The sequence below is a fragment of the Mastomys coucha genome, unplaced genomic scaffold (genome assembly GCF_008632895.1).
Source record: "Mastomys coucha isolate ucsf_1 unplaced genomic scaffold, UCSF_Mcou_1 pScaffold23, whole genome shotgun sequence".
Classification (NCBI taxonomy): Eukaryota; Metazoa; Chordata; class Mammalia; order Rodentia; family Muridae; genus Mastomys; species Mastomys coucha.
The window spans coordinates 1,224,976-1,250,483 of NW_022196906.1; the positions used below are offsets into that span (position 1 = coordinate 1,224,976).

At 38.3% G+C, this 25,508-nt stretch overlaps 2 protein-coding genes across 4 annotated transcripts in view; one reads left to right on the plus strand and one right to left on the minus strand.

Moving 5' to 3' along the window:
• Pdgfd (platelet derived growth factor D) overlaps positions 1-25,508 on the plus strand; it is a 222,117-nt gene that overhangs the window by 88,175 nt on the left and 108,434 nt on the right. The gene's annotated exons all lie outside the window — the stretch shown is intronic.
• On the minus strand, positions 19,392-20,948 carry Ddi1 (DNA damage inducible 1 homolog 1). The gene has a single exon (XM_031343914.1). It carries the CDS (start codon positions 20,726-20,728, stop codon positions 19,502-19,504), a length of 1,227 nt encoding a protein of 408 aa, XP_031199774.1. The 5' UTR covers positions 20,729-20,948; the 3' UTR covers positions 19,392-19,501.

Genomic DNA, 25,508 nt, shown 5'->3' on the forward strand with positions numbered 1-25,508 from the left:
AAGCAAGTTGCAGAGGAAAGGATCTATTCAACTTACATTTCCACATTGCTCTTCATCACTAAAGGAAATCAGGACTGAAACTCAAGCAGGTCAGGAAGCAGGAGCTGATGGGGAGGCTATGGAGGGATGTTACTTACTGGCTTGCTCAGCTTGCTTTCTTATAGAACCCAAGACTACCAGTCCAGGGATGGCACCACCTGCAATGGTCCCTCTCCCCTTGATCACCAACCAAGAAAATGCCCCACAACTGGATCTCATGGAGGCACTTCCCCAACTGAAGCTTCTTTCTCTGTGATAACTCCAGCCTGTGTCAAGTTGATACACAAAACCAACCAGTACAGTAAGTCTTTTCTCTGTACTTCAGATCTTCTGGAATCACTGTCATAAACACCCAGAGACACAACCCCAGGTGACTAAGCCCACCCAGTAAGTTGAAACTGAAAATTAACAACAATCCTCTCCTTCATCTACTGGTTACAGTGATTTATCTTTCCCATTCCCCACCATATATTAAGTATATACTAGGATCAACAAAGTGTACATGCATTTTAACAAAATTTTGCCCTAGCACATTTATCAGGCCAAATATCTAGAAAATTCATTATTTTGTGTTTGAAGTGCCTGATCAATTAGCACTGTGTGACATCTGAAGAAGGAGGCAGAACAAAGAGTTACACAGACAAAAAAGATGGCTTTTTCAGGTCTGTGAGGTGGTTCAAAGGGTAAGAGTGACTGGTGCCAAAGTTAATAGGCTGGCTTTGAACACAGAACCTCCATAGTGAAAAGATTTAACAGATTCCTACAAGTCTTCTGACCTGCACATGCATGCCATGTCATGTGTGTTATGTGTACCTCAACACACGTGTGTGCAAACACATGTACACACATGCATGTACATACATACATGCAAATGAATGTTTCAAATGTAATTTTGATAGCCCCATTCAAAAGATCTATTTTTCACATTCAATATTCTATGTAACTTGACTAATAGGTTGGAATGAGTCAAGTTTTAGATGTATTTTTAAGAGAACAATTACATTCTGTGAAGTTAATATGCTATTATTTTGTACTATTTTACCAATTACTCATATGCCAAGTCAAGAAGTAGATGTTTGTGTATAAGTTTTCCACTCCCAAATAAGAGGTTTAAGGACAATGAGAGCTTCTCTGTAGACTCAGTGACTACGTTTCCCAGATGGCCCCTTATGGTATGACCTCAGACACAGTTTTAGGAGATTTTCTTGAAATCAATTGGGAAGGGAAGCTTATAAAGGTGTTATTTGTCTATGACACACATGAAATTGTGTCATAGACACAATTGTGAGGGAATATTTGGGATACTACAAATGTAATTTGGATTATGTTACTGAGATCGTGTGGAAGATTCAAATTATTTCCTATGTGGGTAGCTTCAGTAGGTTGAGAGTGAAGATCCCAAATTCTCACCCTACCATTAACTATAAAACCCTGAACAAAGCACTTACATAGGATTATTTTTTTCTTTTTGGTCATTGGCTTCTCTTTTCCTTTTGAATTATAGTGGAATTTGATGTGACATATTTGGAAAACAGTGCATTTAATTATTTAAAAAAAAAAAAAAAAACCTCTGTGATACAAGCACATTGCACATTCATAGTTCCACCAGTCTGTACATAAGATAGAAATTTAGCTCTATTTCCCCTATTAATAAAAAGGGACTCAATCTCAGTCATTCCTGCCTCATCTATTTGTCTCCGGCTTACACACACACATGCACGTGCATATACACACATGCACATACACACACACATACAAATAATGCATATGCATATAGTCACATACCTATATTTAAAACAGCATCACAGAAGGGATAATGAATCATTAAGGGACTCTGAAGAGTTTTCTGTTTTTCTTCATGTAGGGATGATGATGTATTACTGGAATATGTGTAATGGCATATACACACATGCACACACACACAAATAATGCATATGCATATAGTCACATACCTACATTTAAAACAGCATCACAGAAGGGATGATGAATCATTAAGGGACTCTCAAGGTTTTTCGGTTTTTCTTCATGTAGGGATGATGATGTATTACTGGAATATGTGTAATGGTAAAAAGTCTTCACAATCCTCTGCCTGAGCAAAAACTCTCCTCTCTACCCCGACTAGTTTTCACTGTACCGTATTTAGCACCATAGTTGAATGCATGTCGATTATGTACTTTTCTAAGTTTGGGACAATTGCCTCAGGTAGCTGAATCTCCTGAATCTCAGGAGAATTACTCAGAAGTATGTAAATTACTTTACATATGCATGTTCAAAATTAGAAGATTTTTTTCATTAATGTTTAGAGGAAACAGGTAGTCAGAAATGTCCATGTGGAAGATGAAATTAATAGCAATAGCAGATTGTTTCTGTCTCTAAATAATCTTATCATAAAGGTCCCTAGCATATCCACTGTGAGTAATAGTAATTAATCTGATTAAAGATGGTTTGTTTTCTCCTTTCAGGAGAGCTTTCTAGCATCTCCTTGTCTCCAGAAAGTATTCTGGAAAACCCTTCCGTCTTGTCTTTTCTGGCTACATACATAAGAGTGTCTACAGTGATGCCGTAATCTTTCTTGGAATGTCAGTTCTCTGCTGGCTAGGTCTGCAACAAGAGGAGGATGTGAGCGACTGGATATGTATATTTAGTAAATATACATGATCACTTCTGAGATAGCCTATGGGATGGAGCTGTCACCTGGTGTTTTTTGCAGTCTAACAAAAACTAATTTAATTTCAAACTATTGGGGTCATTTTGTAAGTGATTGATGAACTTTGGATATGTGGTTTTACAAGGTTCATTTGTATTCTGAAAACTAAATCTTTGTGTTAGATGAATTCAGGACAGAGAGCACAAAGGAGTCAGGTTGGAGGGCAGGTTGGGAAGGCAAAACAGGAATTGTCTGCCTTTGGAGTTCAAGGATGAGAACTAACCAAGAAGAATGAGTCTCCAGTTGGAGCTAGAACACTGTAGGCAGTACACACTGGGCATTCCCATGGGAACTGGGTGCTGGTGAGTGTCCACAACAGCTGCTCTAGTGAAGAGTTCTCCCTTATTCCGAGGAAATGGTTGGGGGAAAGCCCTTCTGAATTTCACACACAATATTGTGAATGCATTTATCACCACTTAATTTTGTGCTCTGAAATGGCTTAAGTGGCTTAAATTTTATGTTATTTAAATTTACCACAATAAAATAATTAATGTCATGAAAACCTAGTGAATTGTATAAGTTAAATGAGTGAACTATATGTTATAAATAACACCATAAAATTGTTTTTAATAAGACTACAGAAAGAAGCACCATGTGGAAATACAGTACCTGGGAGGGGTTTGGCATATTTATAAGTTTGTTTCCTTATCAAATAATTAGATACAGAAATTTGTTGTGCTGCTTATGAGCTCAACATACAGATGTTCCCACAAGGGTCTTTACTAATGAGACAGAATTCCATAGGATGCCACCTTCTGCAGAATTTAACGTTGGACACTGTATGGGTGACATGAAGATGACCTTATAGTCATTCCTCACCCCTGTATTGAAAGAAAAGGTGATACCCACTCGATGCTCAAACCCATTATCTGGATGTGTACCTAGGCTCAGTGTAACTGTCTGCAGGATTCTCAGCAGCTGCTGCGGTCCTCCTCTGGTGTAAAGGCGGGTGAAGCATAGTCTAGGAATGAGGAATCCACATAATCTGAATGTCTGCAGTCAGTGTGGATAAGTTCTAAGTGGGGCCTCTTGGTTGCTTATTTTAGTAAAACCCAAACCTAGAACTGAGTACTGCAGGAAACATAGTGTGATTCTTAGAAAATTAGGTCTGTGCAGTCACATGTTATTGATGCAGACACACATTATCTAGGATTTTGGTGACAATGTTGTCATGTTTGTTGATTTACAACAACAAATTAAGATGTAGTGTATTGTCCTTCATAGGCCGCTTCATCCTGATGTTTCTCATTGGCTGTTACCCTTGTAAGCTGATCAATGATAGGAATTAACTCTCCCACATAATAATATGGTAGCTGATCTTCAAAAGGATTTCTTTCCAAAGCTAACTTGTATTTAGAACCTTAAAAGTTGTGGCTCTTTGCAAAGGGTAAGGAAAATATAGGTGCCTAAAATAAAGAGTACCTGTTCTCATGTTAGGATAAGATTATGATGTGCACTGTCATGGAAAGGGGTGGCATTCTGCCAAGGCACAAGTAGGAGCACCCAGAGAGTCAAAACTGTAGAACAGAAGACCTTCCAGCCAGGAGGGATGCCAGTTGTGTTGAAGAACAGTTAGTAGAATTTCTTACATATGCAGAACTTCATAAAAGAGGGAGAAAATGGGAGACAATGTACAGCATGTGAGCAATGTGTTTCCAATCAGAAGCTTTTATAGCCAACTGTGGAAGGATGATATGCTGAAGTAACTGATCTTATAAGAATACAATTATTAATCCAAAGCAAAAAAATTTACCTGAGAGAGGAAGGATGAACACACATGGAGAGATTCTTTGTTAATAACTGCATAGAACGCAGATACTTGAGACGGCATGCTAAAAAGATTGTTGATGCACAGAAGAAAACTGTGGTTTTCAGATATAGAAATATATAAATTTATAAGTATTTAGGTTATACATTTCCCAGAAATCTTGGAGGACTTTTCTATGCAAACAGATTATCGATAAGGTCTTGCAATTGAATTCCCTATACATTACACAGAAAAATGAAACTTCTAAAGGACAACTACTATTTTATATTTTATATCTACATTGAAGCTGCTCCAAATCATCCTTTTAGATCATTTCTTTACATAAATATTGAGGTGTAATTTATACAAAATACAGTACACCATCTTGAGAGGTATAGATGAGTCTTGATTAGTATGAGCTTCAAGCATATATGTAGCTTCGAGCCCAGCAAAGATGCAGGGTGTCTTTTCACCTGAAAACTTCCTGGGTACCTTGTAGTGCCCTCAACTCCCATTCCTGGACTATGAGAGTCTTTTTGTTTTATTTCTTATGAACAAGATGTTCACAGCATTGTTTTCCTTTTGGAGAGAACACAAAGCTCTCAACTGTCCTTGGCCTGTGGCAACCTTCCATGTTTATATCCATCTTCATAAGACAGTCGATCTTGTGTGACCCAGGTAACTATTTCCTTTCTCTTTAAAGACACAGTCGTTGGATTTAGGGACCACTTTAAAGTCTTAATTATCTATTTCTAAGACCTTTGACTTAAGAATATCTACAAAATCCATGTTTGCATAAGATACAGAAGTGTCAACAATTGAGACTTGGGGATTTTTTTTTTTTTTGTATGTGAGGAAGAAGGACACCTTTCAATCACTTGCAATGCTTAGAGAAAGGGTAACTGAAAATAAAGACATTTTTTCCTTGTTAAGTTTTCTGTCTGGTTCAGTAAAGGAGGAGAAATGACTTAGATGTGTGATGTATTTCTTTCTGAATGCAATCTAACATGCATGCCATCCCTCCCTTCTATCACTGCATTTGAAAAATTCATTAAAGTTTGACAGATTTTTATATAAATGAAAGCACCTGTAGGTTCTGTGGTTAGAGTATTTCTATCAATTTTAATTCATATTATTGATTAACATTTTAATTCTCAGTTTGGGGTGAATATTCCGGCTTTGCTGATTGACATGTTTTGCTTTTCAATAGATATTCTAAAAAAGAAAAAATACTTAAATGAAAACTAAGAGAATCTGGTTGCTTTCCATATGTATTTGTGTGTGTACATTTCTTTGTGAGTAGTCATATATACAGTCTGTGCATATTTGCATGGTTTTGTGTATAAGTGCATGCTTGTTTGTCTGTGTGCATGGATTTACATGCATTTGTGTGTTTGTATATGTGTTCATACTACCTTTATGAATATATGTTTGGTTGTAACCCTCATTTGAAGGAAGCATATTTAATGAATAGTGAAGAACACCAAAGTACCATTGCTATATCAACAATTCCATTATGCTTGTTCTTTGGTAGTGATTCCTACATGTTGGGTTGGTGGAGTGAGCTTCTACAAGAGAGGCAAACTGGGAAACAAGGCATGAGAATCTGTTACAAAACATTGTCATAAATCCTGGGGAAAGTTTTCTAAGGAAAGAACAGTTTTGTAAATATAGACCTCAAACTTGAACAACCATAAAGTTATTACATATGTTACATTTCTCATTGCTCTTTTTTATTATTTATTTATTTGCCTATCATTACCTGTATGGTACAATACACTGTAAGGATCCAGCTAAATACAGGCCGAGCTGGATCCCTACTTCTTTTTCTTCTACTGCAGCTGAGTCTGGTTATTGTTAGTCCCATAAAGAAATCAAAGCACAGGAACTTAAGAACTTTTTACTTATTTTCTCATCCCATAAATATTCATTAGTCCAAACATTATTCTATCAGGCATATAGCAATGAACAAGGCTGAGCTAGCAACAAACTGGAGCAGATTTCAAGCTCTGTCTCTGAGGCTCTGCACTCAGTGTTTTTTCCAATAAACATTCTGCTGACTCTCGCCCTGTTTGTCAGACTGTCTGTCTACTCCTTGGAAATGAGTCACTTGAAGTGAGCTTGTATTTTGTGGCACAAAGGAAAAGCACACCCTAGTCTCTGCCAGGAGATTAGTTTTTTTCTTGTTTTGTTTTTCTTTATTCTTTTTTCTTTCCTTTTTGTTTTTGTTTAGTTTCCAATGATTTAATTCAGGGACCACCTATGTTCAGCATGCACTCTGTCTTGGGATGCATTTCAGCTTATATTTCACACCCAGCACCCTGGTAAAATCCACCTAAGTAAGAGGTCCACTGTGTAAAAAAAACAAATTAAAAAATTATATGTCACATGCCATTGATTGAACTATTTTAAAATGATAAATTCTGTTGTTCTTTAAATGGAACAAATTAGGTTTAAAAACAATGAGGTCAGTCTCAGAAACACCGGCTCTTGTGTAAATTTCATCTTGCCTCTTGTGTAAGACAGATCACCCCACTGTCCTGTGCCCTGCCATCTTGACCTTACATTATCATTATCCAATCCTTCAGTCTCTTGCTTGTCACACTTTATTTAGAGGCTTCTTTTTGGCCTTTCAATTTCACAAGTGTCTGCTATCTACAAGTGTCAGCCTTCACTCTTCTGCCCTACCTGACTACAGCTAATGCTTCCTCATTTTATAAAAAGATAAGTGGAGAAGGAATATGGTGGATGTGTAGTCAGGTGTGGGAGTAAGGGGTTGTCACTGTGGGCCCATGCTAAGATATCCCTTCCCCCTGAGGGACCAGCCAAATGACGACTGTATAGTATAGAATAGAGTTTATTCAGGGCATGGGGAGGAGTGTTGAGGGGGTAGAGACAGACAAAGAGAGGGGGAGAAGGGAGAGGGGAGAGAGGAGAGGAGAAAGGAGAGAGGAGAGGAGAGGGGAGAGGAGAGAAGAGAGAGGAGGGGAGAAGAAGAGAAAAGAGAAGAGAAGAGAAGAGAAGAGAAGAGAAGAGAAGAGAGAAGAGAAGAGAGAAGAGAAGAGAAGAGAAGAGAAGAGAAGAGAAGAGAAGAGAAGAGAAGAGAAGAGAAGAGAAGAGAAGAGAAGAGAAGAGAAGAGAAGAGAAGAGAAGAGAAGAGAAGAGAAGTAGAGGTTGGCCATGAGCAGAGAGAGAGAGATCAGGAAGGGGAATGGGGAGAAAGGGGCAAGACAGTAGAGCAAGAGCAAGAAAGCGAGAGAGAGAAGGGGATGAATAGTACCCCCCCTTTTTTTTTTGTTTTTTTGAGACAGGATTTCTCTATATAGCCCTGGCTGTCCTGGAACTCACTCTGTAGACCAAACTGACCTCAAACTCAGAAATCCACTTGTCTCTGCCTCCCAAGTGCTGGACTTAATGCCATGTGCCACCACCGCCTGGCATCAAGCAGCCCCTTTTATAGTGAGCCAGGCACACCTGGCTGTAGTCTGGTAACTATGGGGCAGAGCCTAGACAAAATGCCACCTTTCCTTGGAAACAACTTAGTTCAAAAGCATCTTCTGCCTGCTGGCAATTCCTTTCTCTTCACCTATTAATCCCACTACTTTACTCTCACTATCTCTTACTATTGCCTGTGTTCAGAAGCCTCTGCCAACCATGCTGGACATGACAATACTCCATGATGATTTTATTTCTAATCCCACTGAATTGTGTGTTAACCTTTTCACCACTTTGTTTGTTATCATTGCCTTCTTCATTATAAACTGTCACGAGTCAATTTGTGAGAATCAAATTGTTTCCTTACTGAGCAGCAATGGACAGGATGCAGCAAGGCAGATGAAGGTCCCTAGAACAGTGTAGATGACATCAGCTGCCCAGCAAGGAGGGACACCAGGTAATGGTGCACTCCCATTTTCCCAGCAGAACCAAGCTTGCCTCCTCTGCATATACTATGTCCCACAGTCCAAATCAGTTATGAAGCAAGGATGTGCTGGGTTCTGCCAATGCTTGCCTCTGCTGCTTCTGGGGAAGGACCATCATGTTGTTGGAATCCTGCCTGCTGTGAACAGTCAGCAAGTTTATCTTTTAAAATAAAATGTCATGCCTCCTCTTTTTCCCTTTCTATAATGGCTGGAACGAGTACCTTCAAAAGGTCCCTATTTTGCTAAATTAGATATCTCTTTCATATTCATTATGTGGCAAAGTAGCAAAATAATCAAGACTGTTCTGAATCTGGGAAGCCTCAGAAGCTTGGGGAATTTTTCCATCCACTTTATATACTCATCAAATTTTACAATGAACATGTGCTGTTTTGTGACTCTGAATTACATCAGATTGGATCTTGCTAGCTTATGCATGTGTTTATACATTCTGCTTTGATGAATACGTGTGCTTTCTTTGCTCTGTTCTTTCTGTAAAACATATAGTTTTCCAAACAGTTGATTTGGCTTCCAAGTTGTAAATTCAATTAATATATTCCTATCTAGCTATTTGGAAATTTTTGATAGGCATGGAATCTGTATACAGAATTTACCTGTTGATAACAAAGTAGTACCATAGACTGAATAAGATTTTTGAAGAAAATTGGTTGATTTTATTTAGCTTTGAAGATGCAAGATTAGGGGACACACAATGACCTTCTTGCTGGTATATGCTGGATATATCATAGCATGAGATAGGGAGCATGCATGTGGATGTATGTCCTATATTGTCTCTCTTCATCTTCTGTCAAAGCTATCAAAACCCATTCTTGGGTGCCATTGGGTTGGTTAGTTTAGGATGTATAAATTTGGCATAAATTTAAAAGTATATCAGAAATATTTGAAAAGGAACTTTTAAAGATTTAAAAAATATATATGGCTGTTTTTATATTTAGGTGGTATTTGTTTTCTTATGTCACTATATCTGAAACAGTGAAACAGTGGTAGCTCTAGTATCTAGCATGTGTTTTGTAAGTAGTAAATGGTAATAATAAAACTATTTGAGGTGCTTGAGTGATGCCTTAGCATTTAACAGCACATCCTGCTCTTGCATAGTCCCTAGCACCCATACAGGGCAGTTTACAAGCACCTGTGAACCCAGCTCCAAACCTAATGACCACTCTGGCATCTGCCAATTCCTGCTTATATTGTGGAACCCCCTCCTTCCAACACACATACATATTCACACAATTAAAAATAAATATTTAGAAAACTACTTGCAATGACTAGAATTTTTATTTTGTTTTTATTTTGTTCTGTTTTGTTTCATTTTTATGCCCCAGGAATCACCCTCCTATTGCTAGAGATTTTCACCTAGAGTTCTGTCCATCTGTCTCTTGTGTCACTCTCCAGTCATCTGGGAGAGTTCCAGATCCAGGAAGATGACTGGAGAGTGACAACACTCTCATGTGGTGTCTTGGTCCCTTTCACCTCATCCCTTACTCTCCCTTACCTCTAGTTCATTCTCTAGACCTCTCACAGCTCAATGCACACATTTCTCATTTTTGTCAAAGCAACCAGTAAAAGTACTTTAAAGAACAGATAGAGGATAAACCTTACCCTCTTAAAACTCAAGTATCTTCACAGAACAGTTAGAATGAAGTAAAAACTGCTTTTGTTTTATAACTGCAAATCTTATTTAATCCATCTGGCTCCTTCTAAACTGTACCCTATGCCCATTTGACGTTCCTTGGTTATTCCTGCTCCCGCTCCTTTGTTGCTTCCTCCTGCAATGTTCTTGGCCCTACTTTTTCTGCATTCCACCCTCTCGTTGGCTAGGATTTCCTCAGCTATCTCTTCTTCAGGGAGCTGATCTCTAATTCTTATCTGAAATAGCATCCTCTCTCTCCCATTGTCCCCTCTCCCACTGTCATCCTCACTTTATCTAGTGCACATAGCTCTACAGGTCCCATGTTCTTCTGAATTTTAGTACTTCACTAAGAGGTAACATAATAGAAGAAGCAACAGGCTCTGGATTTTTGGTTCTTGAACATGAATATGGACAGCCCACTCCTTTGATCCATTTTTTATTCCACTAACCTTTAAAATAAGGAATTACTTATTCTTTAGGTTGTTTAGACTTACCTTTTAAAAGCTAAGTTAAAAATTAAATTACATTTTAACTTAAAAATTAACTTTAAAAAAGTTAAAATTAATTTTAACTTAAACTTTAATTTAAAAAATAACTTTTTAAAAAAAGTTGAGCATCATGTTTGAAGACATGATGCATCTGGTAAATGCTAAGTAAATGACAGATGTTATTGCTAACTTGAGTTTTATCTTTATTTGAAGCTTTTGATTTGAAAATAGGCTTCAAAGGAAGATTACATTAGCTTTTGTGAGCACTACCATTTGGTAGCATGTATAGTGTTGTCCTCGGTATCTAGTTGTGAGGCCATGAAGTGAGTGATGGAGATTAATGTCTTGAAGTACTCTCATGCTGTGTATATAACCTGCAAACAGTTCTGGTGTTTGAAAACTTTAGTGTATCTGTAAGGAGAGGTGACTTAGAATACTTGTGAAGTAAAGTGCCTGCATCTCCTCTATCAGCATGCTTTCCATAGCCTTCCATTTAGGTAAGGTTGTGCTCATCTCCTCCTACATGTGGGCTCCTTGAAAAGAACAAGTGACCATAGAATGAATGCAGGGAACTAGAGGACCGCCCAGCAATGAGTTGAAAGTACGGGCTTGTCATTCCTGGAAGAAGGTAACTGTAAAGCTGAATGAAAGGCAGGCTTAGCATTGTGGTTACAATACTCAGCTTTACCTATTTGCTTCTAGAATCTTTTAAATATTCTTGGGAAATTTAAACATTTTTAATGTTTTATATTTGGAATTGAATTCCTATTTAAAATCTTCTGGGTCAGGAAGTTACCCTCCAACTGAACACAGTCAATTGAGGACAAAGACCTTCAAAGCATCAGAGAAAACTACTAAATTATAAGCAGATATGCTGAGAGCATGCCCATAAGAGAAATACTCACAGGTGGTCCTCAATACGATTTTACATGGTCCTCTCCAAATGTACTGGGGTTCATTTGCATTTTGACAGACAAGTAGCAATAGTGACCTCACCCTGCCTATTGGAGCCATAGCAGATCTCTAGATATATACTATTCTCATTTGTCCAACCTTGAAAGACTACCCTGCAGTTAGTTTGATGTGTTGCATTGTTCCATTTCATAGTGTCGCTACCAAAGGCACCTCAATCAATTCTCAGAACATACTCCCAGACTTCAGTTTGTCCTTATTGTTGGTGGCCAGAAAACTATCAAAAGCTACACTGTAGTAGAAGTTTAAACTTGCTGGTGTGCTCTGGTAGCCTGGTATCATACCTGAAATATACCTGGAAGTTCCAATGGGAGGAAACTTATGAAGGATATTATCACGGTTCTTTATTGTGTGATTTTTTTAATTATCTAAAAAGTAATTTAAAGTGAATCAGTGAGAGCAGATAGCTGGTAGGTAAATATTTGTGTATTTTATAAAATATAAATTGGATACTTGCTATGAAAATAAGCCATGTCTTTATTTTTTTGTACTATGTAAACATTTCCACAGCAGTGCCATGGGAATTGTAGTGTGGTAAGACTTTGACAGCACCAGCCCTGCCATATGGGGACATAAATTCCTATGGCTATGGAATATCAGTTGGATCATTTACTGTCAATGCCTCTTCTGAAGCCCAAGCCATGGCATTTGGCAGTGTGTGAACAGAGTCTATTTCATCTCTGTTTCACCCTAACTGCCCATCTGTTGCTTGAACTAACTGTATGTGCTTATTTCTGATAAAAGCCTATACCACTAGCTCCCTCAAGATTTTGTAAAAATGATTTCACATTTTAAACTAATTTTAAACTCTAGATAACTACACCAGGAACAAAGTTATTCAACAGTGAATTTCAAAGTAGGTAACAAATACATTTTCTTTGGTAAGACTATGGTGTTCCATTGATGCCATCAATTTGTTTGTGTGCTACCCTTCAATCTGTGAAACTGAGCTGTCTTTCCATGCCTCTGATCACAAGGGAAAGTCTTCCTCTGCCCTTGCACTACTGACCTGCTATCCCTCTGCTTCCATGACACCATGCTAATCTGGTCACAACTTCCCTTTGCCAAGCAGCAATATGCTTTTCACTGCCCTCAACCAGTCATGCAGTCAGTCAGCAAATCTGCATGCCAGCCTCTGTCAGAATCGGCTCTCTGTTTATATCCTATGCATCTCTTTGTTTTCTGCTATTTCATTCCTACCCGTTCTTTTCATCTAAGCCCTCCCTGCCCTCATGGCAATTTTATATAAGTATGAAGATTCTATCAGTATTCATGCTACTTCAGAATTTTCTGCCCTTTGGAAAAAAATATTCCCTTCAAACACCAAATCTGCCATATTTGAGACCAATTCCATCCCTGTCAGTGGTAGAGGAAAAATGATATAATATCATTGACGTTGGTTGGATCTAGGTTGTTCCAAGCTTATGACTCATTTAAATGCTGTATCTGTTTGTAGTTTCTCATGCCCTAATTTTCCCATGTCCCTTTCTACTCATTCTAATTTCTAGTTGTATAAATATGTCCAGTGTTTAGTGATTTTGAAAAGTCAGCTGTATTATGAATTTGATTGAAACCATTTTAGAGTACTTCCATTAAATTATTTTATATTTTTAACAATGATGTTTTCATAGAACTTCTAAATGATTAACTTTCTCCATACTTGAAGTATTTGAAAGCTTGATTTCAATTACATTATTTCTTCCATCAGAATGAGATAGCATATTTTACTTTTAACATTAGGATGTGCATTGATAGCACAGAAACTTAGTTACTCAAACCTGTTAGTTTCTTTCTGTTTGGAAACTACAGAATAACTACAAGCATAAAACTTAAAGTTTGTTTCTAATGCTACTTCTAACTGTTCTTTATTTCTCAGGTGTGAGCAAAGAGGCTGAAACAAGAAAGTGTCAGAAAAATTCATTAATTGGCCATTTTATCAATCTTAAAGAAAGTACTTCACCTCTCTATAACATTGAAAATTCTTGAAATATGTACATAATGGATTGCTTGAATTTAATTATCAATGCAAATATCAGCAATGTTGCTAACTCAGAATGTATTGGTTCCAGTTCTGTCAAGATAACCCTACCTAGGAGCTATTTGGTCACATTTTTGCCTATGATAAGAAGTCAAGTTCTATCAAAGTGGTAGATTTTCCAGTGTGTCTGGGTAAAGTTTAGGGTACCATTTCAGCCCTGGAATCCAGTCACTTGATGGAGGGTATTCAAGTCCTAAGGTTATACCTGGCATACAGTAAAGGGTCATTTCAGTTCTGTGGGGCAGATCCTGTCATGCTGTGCAAAGTGACTGAATGAGAAGTAGGGTTCTGTTTCATTTGGTTCTATGTTCATGAATCATCATTGGCTTCTGTATGCGTTTATATGACACTTTGCATTCTCTAATCCTCTAATTGGGCTATTATATTTTGTATGTGCTTACTCATGGTCTTACATTTTCTTATCTCACTTCATGGCATAAAACAAGGGCAAAATTCACATGTGCAAATATGAAAAATTGATTTTGTTTTTTTAGACTTAAAAAGTTATTGTCTCACCAGATACAACAAGATACTGAAGAGGAAAATGTGAATTAATATAGTCTTAATTATCTGCATCTGTTTTTTTTTTGTTGTTGTTGCTGTTTGTTCATTTGTTTGTTTGTTTTAAAATATGGTCTCTATATAATCTTGACTGCCCTGATGCTCCATATATAGACCAGACTGGTCCAGAACTCACAGAGATCTACCTGCCTCTGCTTCCTAAGTGCTGGTATTAAAGGCATACACTACTACAGCCTACGACTAGGGAATTCTCTACAGATTATTGCACTCAAAACAATAAAGCCGGGCAGTAGTGGTGCATGCCTTTAATCCCAGCACTTGGGAGGCAGAGACATGCAGATTTCTGAGATCAAGGCCAGCCTGGTCTACAGAGTGAGTTCCAGGACAGCCAGGACTACACAGAGAAACCCTGTCTTGAAAAACCAAAACAAACAAACAAACAAACAAAAACCAAAAACAAAACAAAACAACAACAGCAAAAAATGCAATGTTCTCTTACCTAAGCAAACACAATAAAATAAATGAAATTCTATTGAATTAAATAAATAAAAGGAAATTTCATTATTACTTTACTTTTATTTCCACATTTAAAATACATTACTAAATAATTCAGCATTTGAAATAAGAAAGATTTGACTGGGCAACACAATGAATGGTCAGTCAGGGTTTTGTAATTTGTGGAGCAGATGCATTGTCCATGTTCATATCTGAAATGTATTAAAAATAAAATATAATTTTTACAAATAGTAGACTAGGAAAGAATAAAACATTGTAAACTCTCAGAAGTATTTTTTTTTTAATTTCAGTTCAATAAATGTGTGGAGATACTCATGTGTACACATGAGTATATGAAATAGTTATAATGTAAGCTTGATGTTGCTGGGAAAATGAAATATTTTTAGTTATCTTATTTATTTATTCTGCAGATATTACCCCTCCCCATTACTCCCTTCCACAGTTCCTCATCCCATTCTGCCTCTGCCTTGTTTCCAAAAGGATGCTCCACCCTACCAGGACTCCCCCTTTTCTGGGGACCCGGGTCTCTTGAGGATTAGGTCTTCTTCCACTGAGGTCAGACCAGGCAGTCCTTTGCTATATATGTCTGGCATGGTGGGGGTGGGGGGGAACCCTTGGACCAGCCCATGTATGCTGCCTGATTGGTGGCTCAGTCTATGAAAGCTCCCTGGGGTCCGGGTTAGTTGAGACTGCTGGTCTTCCTATGGAGTTGCTGTCCCTTTCAGCTTCTTCAATCCTTCTCCTAATTCAAACACAGGGTTCCCTGAACTAGGTTCAGTGGTTGGGTGTAAGTATTTGCTTCTGTTAGCAGTCAGTTGATGGTAGGGCCTCTCTGAGGACAGCCATGCCAGGCTCCCATCTGTAAGCACATCATCCATCAGTAATAGTGTCAAACCTTGGTGCACACACACATCCATATGAGATGGAACTGAAGTAGTGGCGATCATTGGACAGCCTTTCCTTCAGTCTCTTTTCCATTTTTGTCCCTGAAGGTTTTTTAAACAGGAACAATTCTGGATCAGAACTTTTGACTGTGGGTTAGTAACCAAGTCCCTCCATTTGAGGCCCTGTCTATCTACAGGAGGTAGACTCTTAGATTTCCCTTTCCCCAATGTTGAGCATTTTGACAAAGGTCACCCCCATTGAGTCCTGAGAGTCTCTCACCTCCTAGGTCTCTGATACTTTCTAGAGGGTCCTTCCACCACCCACCCCCAGAGGCTGCATTATTTCCCGTCATTCTCCTGGCCCCTGTCCACTTCCCCAATACCTGATCCTGTTCCTCTTCCCCCACACAGATCTGTCCCTCCTTCCTCTGTCTCCTGTGATTATTTTCTTCCCCTTTCTAAGTGGGATTGAAGCATCCTCATTTGCGCCTTTCTGCTTGTTATATTTCAATGGGCTGAATCCTAGGTATTCTGTACTCTTTGGTTAATTTTATCAGTGAGTACATACCATGTATATCCTTTTGGGTCTGGGTTATCTCACTCAGGATTATATTTTCTAGTTCATTCCATTTGTCTATAAAATTCATGATGTCCTTGATTTTAATATCTGAATAGTATTCCATTGTGTAAATGAACCACAGAAAAGGAAATATTTTTAAATGCAGGTTTTTGTATATTTGAATGCTTTGAAAAATTCTAAGTTTGAAATTCTCGATTCACAAGTAAGGTTCCTGATAGTTATTTTGGTATTTTAGCCTGAGGATTACTGGTCAGAATATTATGCAAAATACCTCTTGTAATGCCCATTCAAAACAAAACAACAACAAACAAAAGATCTTGCATTTTTCCATAAGTGTGTGCATTTAAGTTTAATTAATTGGGGCACTTACATATGTTATGCAGGATTATATAAAGATTTGAAATCCCAGGACCAACTTTTCAAATACTTTCAGATTCTTAAGATAATATTTTTAAAAATCAATCAAGGAAATTATCAGTTAATTAATTAACTGTATGGACTTTCTCTTAGGTTATTTCTATCAATTCAACAAAGCTTATAATTTACCCACTCACTTAAATTGTATTTTTAAAACTTGGACCATATCCAAAGAAGCATGAAAACTTGCATTGTAAAAATCTGTTAAAATTGGTAAAGAATACTAATTAGGAAATCACAGATTTCATATATAAGAAAGATTGTCTCATACCAGAAAACTGAAATGTATTCTTAGCAGAAGGAACATGGGGATCAATTTATTGAAAACTATGAAACAAATATTTTGGATCAATAACTGACCTGGAAGGATGTATCTTGAGAAGACAGAGCCTCATTGAAATGTAAGCTGCCTTTTACCTTAAAGATTCTGTGATTTTTGGAATGACTTTTATAGATTAGCTAAGTCATTGGATATTAAAATTGATCACATGTGACATTATAAATCTAGTATGTTTGACAAAAAGTGACCTTAAGATTGAGTCTGGAGGTGATATGATATGGATATTCAATTTTTTAGTCACTAAGGGAATCCATGTTTTTTATAGGTGTATTATTTATAAATTTCATCTTATTTATTACTTATTTTCCTTTCCAATTATGTTTTTAAATAACCTCCTGGTAGAGATGTTTCATACCAGAACTCAGGTGAGGATTTCAGATCACAAACTGTAGAAGTGAGGTGTCTCCTACCATGTAGTTTCCAAGAATGTAATTCAAGAAGCTAGACTTAGTGGTGAGCACCTTTACACACTGAGTCATCTCTTTGAACTTAATTGTCTTCTATTTGTAATTGCAGTTTGTGTTGAGTACTTATTAGGAACAAAGATCAAAAAGACATCTGTCCATGGAACTTTTAACAGTTGTACTGTATAACACTTGACAGATGTAGATAATATTAGAAAAGTGGGCTTGGAACACTGGAGGTAAGCTTGCATCTAGAAAGAATGTATCAGTATCACCAAGAATCAAGCCAAAGAAAGTGAAACACGATTATAAGGAAAGATTATTTTTTCTTATAACATTTAAGAACTCTTCAGATCTTTGATTCTGGCTGTAAGGCAGCCCTGCCTATAAAGCAATTCAGTGACGATAAGTGTGGCCTTAAAGTAGGTTATTTGTCTAAGTGACAGTGAGGTAAACTCAGGGCATCACTTCTTGGATTTGAATGAGTTTATATAATACAAATATTTTTAATTTAAAAAGTACTGTGTATCAACATGTGTCTCTGTGTGAATCTGTGTAAATGTGAGTATATGCAGAGTACAGAAAAGAGCACTGGATCCTGAGGAGCTGGAGTTGCAGTTAGTTGTGAGCCATTGTCTCCATTGGCTGTGGGAACTGAGCTGGATCATCTGGAAGATCAAAGAGAACTCTGGCTACAGATCTTTCTCTGCAGCCCTCTAATGTCCCTCTTAATCATACTGTCCCAGCTTCTGATGGCCTCTGGAAGCTGAAGTGTTATTCTTAGATATTTTAGGCTGGAACTAAATGAAAAGGATTCTACTTCCCAGCATTAACCAATCTGAAAGTAAGCTTTCTCAGATGAGTCAAGATCTGAAAGCCCTCGGCACATATTTTCAAGATGGCCTAACTGACATCTTGAAATAGATGTCAGAGTCCTGTACCATGGCTCACACTCACCTTCCAAGCTCACCACTATACAGACCAAGAACTTCTAGAATTAAGATGAAAAAGTCTAGCTCATTGTCTGTCTTCAAATGTATTTTCTTTAAAAATAAGGAGAAAGATATGCTTTGAGGATATCAAAGTGTGGAGGTAGAATTGTAAAGTAGTATAAAACTGGTGAGCATGTTACCCTAAGCAGGCATTTATAAGTAGTAGTGAGCTCAAGAAGTAAGTAGACTCTGCAGCACTGCTCACACCCTTCCTAAAGAAAATGAGTGTGAAAACAGACAGATCTTTGAATATGAAAGTAATTTGAGCTAGGGTAAAACTTATTTGCTGGAATCCTTGTCTGCCATGCACAAAGGCCTACATTTGCTGTCCAATAACAACAAATTTGGTGTGATGGCCCAGCTTGTACTCCCAGCACTCACTCCATATTTGGAAGCAGCAGAATCAGAAATACAAGGATGTCTTTAGCCGTATCTCAAGTCTGAAGCCAGGCTGAGAATCATGAGACCCTGTCTCTAAAAGGAGTGTAGAGGGGTTACAGGGAATGCTGATGATATGGCTCAGTTAGTAAAATGCCTTTTGTAGGAACACAAGGACCTAGATCTCATCTCTATCATTCATGTGAAAAAGATGGATTAAGTTGGTAGATAAATATACAGTAGTAACACTGGGAAGGTTCCAGATTCTGGGAGAGAACTCGTCTCAAAAGCTAAGGTAGAAAGAGATTAAGATATCCAAATTTTTCAACCTCTGCCCTGTGTGTGGGGGGGAGATGTTCTCTCTCTCTCTCTCTCTCTCTCTCTCTCTCTCTCTCTCTCTCTCTCTCTCTCTCTCTCTCACACACACACACACACACACACACACACACACACACAAACACACAGACACAGGCTTAGGGGGGCATAATACAAAACTGTTGCTATTGCTTATGTGGAAACATTTCGTTTACATGTCTTTTTAGTCTTAAAGAATGACCTCTTTTATAGGGACTTGGACAAAATAAAAATAAATAGCCCTTGGCTTGGACATGCCACCCTACAATCTGATAGGGTAGACTTTCTTTCTCCTAGACTGTTGGGAAGACAACTTGAAGCTCCATACTGTCCCCGGGATGAGGTTTGGTGATCTGTGTAAAGAACTGGGCCCACATACATACTCTGATGAATCACTGATGTCTTACATAGTCACACATCTGTGAACTCAGTCACAAGGCCAGGGTTGGTTGCTAAGTTGTTTTTAATGGTGACTTTGCCAGTAAGCTCATGTCTTATAATTTCCTGAAACCTAAGGCTTGCTTCCTTGTGGCAATGGCTTATATATGACCTCCTTCAATGCTTTTTATGTCCTGGACCCTTGACAGGATGTTTGATATTACCTGCTACTTCCCTGTCTGAAGATTCTTCTTGTACAGCCCCACTCAACAGTTTAGCAAACAAGGGCAACTCTCCTTCAGGAAGGAAGGGAGTCTGTGAGCCGGTAGTGCCAATCACCAGCACATTTTTCTTTAGGTCAATGGAACACTGGTGCCTCCTGAGCATATCAAGCCCTAGAAGGATGTCCATGGGCTGCTCTTCAAGTATAGAGAAAGAGCACTGTAAGAAATCACCTTCAATCTGAATCTGAGCCAGATGAACGCGGCCCATAATCCTCTGTGTGCCTACTCCCTTAGCAACTCCAGCCCACCGTCGGTCCACCAGTCTCATGATATTACATCTCTCAGCACAAGCTTGGCTCATGATAGTCATCTGGGCACCTGAGTCAACAAAAGCCTTTAAAGGATGCCCATTAACTTTGCAGTTAATATAGAGCATAGCGACTTGTCCAAAACTCTCCGGAGCCTCTTCCATAGCTATGTTCATATTTTCTTCAATATTCTGCTGTCGGATTTCTTCTTCTATTCTAGCCTGCGTTTCCTGATTGAATGGGTCAGCAGAGTAAAGACGAAACATCTCTTGCTCTCTCAAGGTCCTTTCTCTCTGCTGCTCCATCAGGACCTGAGAAAATGTCTCGAGGTTTCCACTAAGCAGAGCTTCAGCCAAAACAGGATTCCGTTCCTTCAACAGGGACAGATCGTGGGGGTTGGAAAGCAGCATGCTTCGAATCAGGGCAGGGCTGTTGAGATCCTGAGCATAGGCCATACTCTCTCCAGAGGCCAATCCGTTTGCTTGCTGTGTTGATGGTTTACGTTGATGATGGTGATGATGGTGTTGATGCTGATGCGGTTGTCGAGAACTTGATGTTCCAGGCACAGCCGACCCAGACCCAGTGAAATCTGCTCGAGGATGGTTTGGAGTCCTTCCTGGAGTCCGAGGTCTCACATTATCCTTCTGAAGTAGTACAACCATATCACCATCTTTGAGTCCATAGGAGCCCAGGGAGCAGTGGTCATCTGTGAGAAGCTGTTCCATGTAGACAACCTGAGCTTCCTCAGCAGGCACACCAGACTCAAGCTCACAGAGGACTCTGAAGTTTGAGAGCTCAAATTCAGGGTTCACCTGGAGGGAAAAGGTTACCTCTGTGAGGTCCCTACGCACACAATACACAGTGATCAGCATGGTATATGCTCAGGGAGGCCAAGTTGACAGAAAACATCTGGTGGATCACTGGCTGAATGGTGCTGGTTTGGGTGGATATTTGGCCTGCCCCTCACACTTTGGTGTGAAACTCATTCAATTCTCAGAAAGGCAAGCCAGTGGCCAGAGTGGGGGCTGCCTCCTAACTCCAGTGCCAGCTGATGCCCCCATGAAGCCTTAAGGTAACAAGTTCATATGTGTATGTGCTGCTTGGAACTTAGAATGTGTTTCCATAGAAATAGTTGCTCAAAGCCAGTGGATTCCAAGGCTGGCTCTTCAAAACCTATTAGTACAGGCTATGCAGAACATCTCATTTTTCTTCTAAACATGTTAATATCTAGTCTTTTCATTTGGCCTGCATTCTATATCCTTCTCACATCTCTGAAAATTGAGGGTATGACTTTGACATTTGAAGGGCCATGCTGCATCCTTAGTAGGACACATAGGTCCCTGCTGTAGACAGGTAAATCAGTTTGTGTAGGGGTAATTGTTCAGCACTACAAATAAATAGCAGAGAGGCTGTGGCCACTAAAGAAATGAGAAGCAGAATGTAGAAGGAGGGCATTTTTTAGGTGAGGAGAGGTTAGCCATTTCAGACAAAATGAAAGGCAGGAGAGAAAGAGGAGGAAGAACAAGAAGTTGGTGTAGGAAGATGATGGAAAGGAATAAAAAGGACTTGAAACATATGGTGATTGAGTTGTTTTCATTGACATGTAGCAGCATAGGAAGAATATGGAAGAGCATCTTGCAAAGCTGAGAGGGAGATATTGGTGAAGCCTTGAAAAATGCAGGACCAAGTAGTGAGGAAGAGAGGTATTATCAGTTGGATGGACACTGCTTGATGTGTGTCATATTGAAAACAAAGTTTAAGTAGAAAAACAGTCTGTAAAACAATCCATGGAGACTGGATAAGAAGAGGCTGTTAGCTTCACAAGATGAATGAAGGTAACCTTTGAGGAAAGCAGTTCAATGTCAATTCTATCATTAAGTACATGGCAGTCTAGAAGCTAAGTATATCTCTCTCTGACCCTGGGGCACAGTTACCCCACCATCCAAACAAGCACCTACCTCAGAGCAGAAAATCTGAAGGCAAGTGTCTACCTACGAATCAAAAAAATAGTCACAGTTCTGGACCTGGAACTTACCCAGTATTTAGGAACTTTCAGCTGTGCTCCATCCTGCAGAAGCTCTTGCATCAGCCTAAAGAACTCTTATTTCTATTTTTCTTTATTTGTCTCAGATGAAAGACTGTGTATCACTTCACGCTCTAATTATCTCAATGTGGCCATACTCTATTTCCTTATATTACAAATGTTGACTGATTGCATAATGGGAAGCATTAGTTGAGTTCTGGGAATACAGTCATAAATGATATGAAATTCAAGCTGTGTTCGTATAGGAACTCAGAATCTAAAAAGGGACACATGCATAAACACAAACTGCAGATGTTAAATATGAAGAAGAAACCATAGTAAAATTCTGAACAGCCTGAAGGAAATCATTATTAGGAGAACAGACATGGAAAATGGTGAAGTCTGTTGAATAGGAAAAGCTTCCTGAAAGAGACAGGCTTAGCAAAATGAGGGGTTGGTTGTGTGGTATCAGACAGTGGAGAAACAAATCAGGACAAGGATGCTCTGATTTATGGGACTTTTTAATATGGAGAAATATATAAAATTTTAGAGGAAAAAAATAACATATTTTTCTGGTAAAAAATATATTTAGAGCAACTTTTACTACTTACAGATATTTGAAGAGACATTTAAACATAACCATTCAGTGTTATTTTGATCATTGTGGTTGCATGTGTATGTGTGTACATATGTATTCATATATGCATAGGTACACACAAACATGGTGGCCAAAGTTTGCAGTTGGGGTTATTAGTAATTCTTCTCCTTACATATTGAGGGTCTATTCCTGAGAACTAAGCTTCCAGACTCAGCTAGTCTGATTGTCCTGTAATCCCTAGGCTCCACTTCTAGGTACAGGGATCACAGGCTGGCAACCAAACCTTTTTGGCAATTTTGGAGACTGCCCTGGCCTCACTGTTTTGTTCCAAGTGCTTTACCCACACAATATTTCTCCAGGTCATTTGATTTCCTCAGTGTCTATTAAACTCTATTAAATTATAGAGAAATGATTAAGGTCTTGTTGTTGTTGTTTTGTTTGTTTGTTGTAGGATAAAGAGTATTTTTATGTTACTGTTCTTTTATTCTAGTTTTGGTAAAGCAAAAGTTGAAGGTTCACATTAAAAGAAACTAAGATCTTCTTTAATGTTACCATTGCCTAGGTACCAAACAGAAATCAGTTTAAGGGGAGCTGTTCTGTTACCTTGATGTAATTACTTAGTTTTTCTGGCATTTTTGCTTTGAAGTAAGCTTTACTGTTTACCCTTGACCCAGAAGGAAGCAAAGAGGTCTGACTAATTAATTCTTATCACCCTTGTTGGCATCAGGGCCTCCAAAATCGGTAACACCACATAGGCGGGCCTCACAGACCTGTTGTCAAGACAACAGCCACCATATTCTCAGAATCCATTGGGTTCACCTCCCACCTTTACTTGTGGCCACCATGTCAACACACACACACACACACACACACACACACACACACACACGCATATATATGGGGAACACTCCTCCCTTGCTCTCTCTCTTAGCCTTTTCTCTTTCTGCCACCACCCTGTTTCTCTCTCCCAATTAAACCTCTTAGACATGGAACTGTTTGGGCCTAATGTGTAGTGTGTCCTGACGAGAGCCGCCATTCTAACACATCAACCCCTAACTCACACAGCAAGGCAGACTTGACAGGAATCATCTACTTTCACCACCCACTCTGCTCCTAAATCTTCTTCACAAAACAGGTGGACTCTCCAAAGATAAACACAGTGTCCCCGGCTATTTGGTATTCCTGTTTTGTATATCACTTAATTTACTGACTTCACTCAGTAGTATTGGTGATTCAAATACTATATGTATAATTTTCTTAACCCAAATTTTAATTAAAAGCATCATCTAATCATGTAATAAACATGAAGATTATAAACACTCCCAAACATCAAATGTGCCATGAATCCTTGTGTATAGAAGTGTAGATTGATGGTTTGTGAATTAACCAGATGTGCTCATGTAGGTAACCTGAGATTATTGCTTTTTCTCCAGGAATACTTTAAATATTTCTTGAATATTTTTCCTTTGCAAGTGTGGTATGAGACCATAAATTGATTCTTTGAAATGTGAGAATTCTACAGTCTTGTGGCTATCTCTCAGAAAATCAATTCTCATTGTACAGCCTAAATGTTCAGAAAATGGAAGAGAGAACACTGACTTCGTAGTAGATTTAAAAAAGAAAAAAATGTGTTTCGTTTAATTTGTTTGTTTTGTTTCATTTTGTTTTCTAGAATAAACCACAGTAATAGCTTCTACAATTCCCTTCTTTTTAAGACAATGCAGTGGCTCTCAGTCTTTCTAATGCTGTAATTCTTACTACAGATCCCCATGTTGTGGTGACCCTTAACCATAAAGTTATTTTTTCTTGCTACTTCATAACTGCAATTGTGTTACTGCTGCGAATCATAATGTAAGTATCTAATATACAGGATATCTGATATATGACCACTGTGAAAGAGTCTTTCAAGACCCCCAAAGGAATCATGAAATCATGAACCACTAAGTTGAGAACCAATGCCTTAGTGCAACAATAACAACAAACCTTAAATAATTGATGGCCCCATAGTCAGGTGATGTTTAAGGCAGTGTATGTTGCTTTGCAAAGCAAAGTAAATGTGGGGATTATTTCTGTGAAAAAAAACAGAATGTCTGATTAAATTTCATGTTTCACATATATAATAATCACAGCCTGTTGAGTACTTATATTCACTTACATTTTTTTTCACATTACTAAGCTTTTATTTGAATAATGCTATACAGCTATAGTTGTAACTTACTCATTAAATCTGTAAAAAATAAGATCTGTATCTACTTTTAAAATAGAACAGAATGAAGAATATTTATTGTGAAGAATATTTTACATCCAAAAAAAGTATTTAATCTTGAAAACACATTGATTTTTGTAGTTCTGGCTCCTCCCATCATGACTGGCTAAGTTGGAGGGGATGGGATGGTAAACAGAGGGAGGGGAGAGGGAACAGGGGATTGTTTTAGTTTTTGGTTTTTTTTCTAATTTTCTTTTTTTTTTAATTTTTAATTTTTATTTTTGGAGGGAAACCTGGGAAAGGAAATATTGTAAATAAGAAAAAATTTAATTAAAAAAAAATGTACTTACATTGTTTAGAGTCCTTCTTTTAAAGTCTGCCTGATGGCACAGGATATTGATCAGTAGCAGAACAATTGCCTAGCTCTAGGAAGCCCTGAGTTTCTTCCTTAGTAAGGACCTGAGTTCAGATCCCTAAGACCAATATAAAGCTGGATCTGGTAGCAGTTGTCTGGAATCCCAGGAATGTCAAAACAAGCTGTGAGGGAGAAACAAAAGAATCCCTGGAGATTTGTGGCTAACTAGCCTGGCCTACATATACTCTGAGGCAAACAGCATGAGACCCTATCTCAAAGGTGGAGCACAAGAACTGATACTGGAAGTGATCATGGACATGCCACACACACATTCACAAATAAATATACCATACATACATGGATATTACATAGACACATACACACTGAGTAGAGACAGAGAGAGAGACAGAGAGTAATCAAGACTGAATACACAGTTAAATCATCACTTGAAAGTTTCAGTGAAATTTAGG

What these genes read in the sequence shown, in the direction of transcription:
- Ddi1 (XM_031343914.1), bottom strand. Translation starts at nt 20,728, where the DNA reads ATGCTGATCACTGTGTATTGTGTGCGTAGGGACCTCACAGAGGTAACC.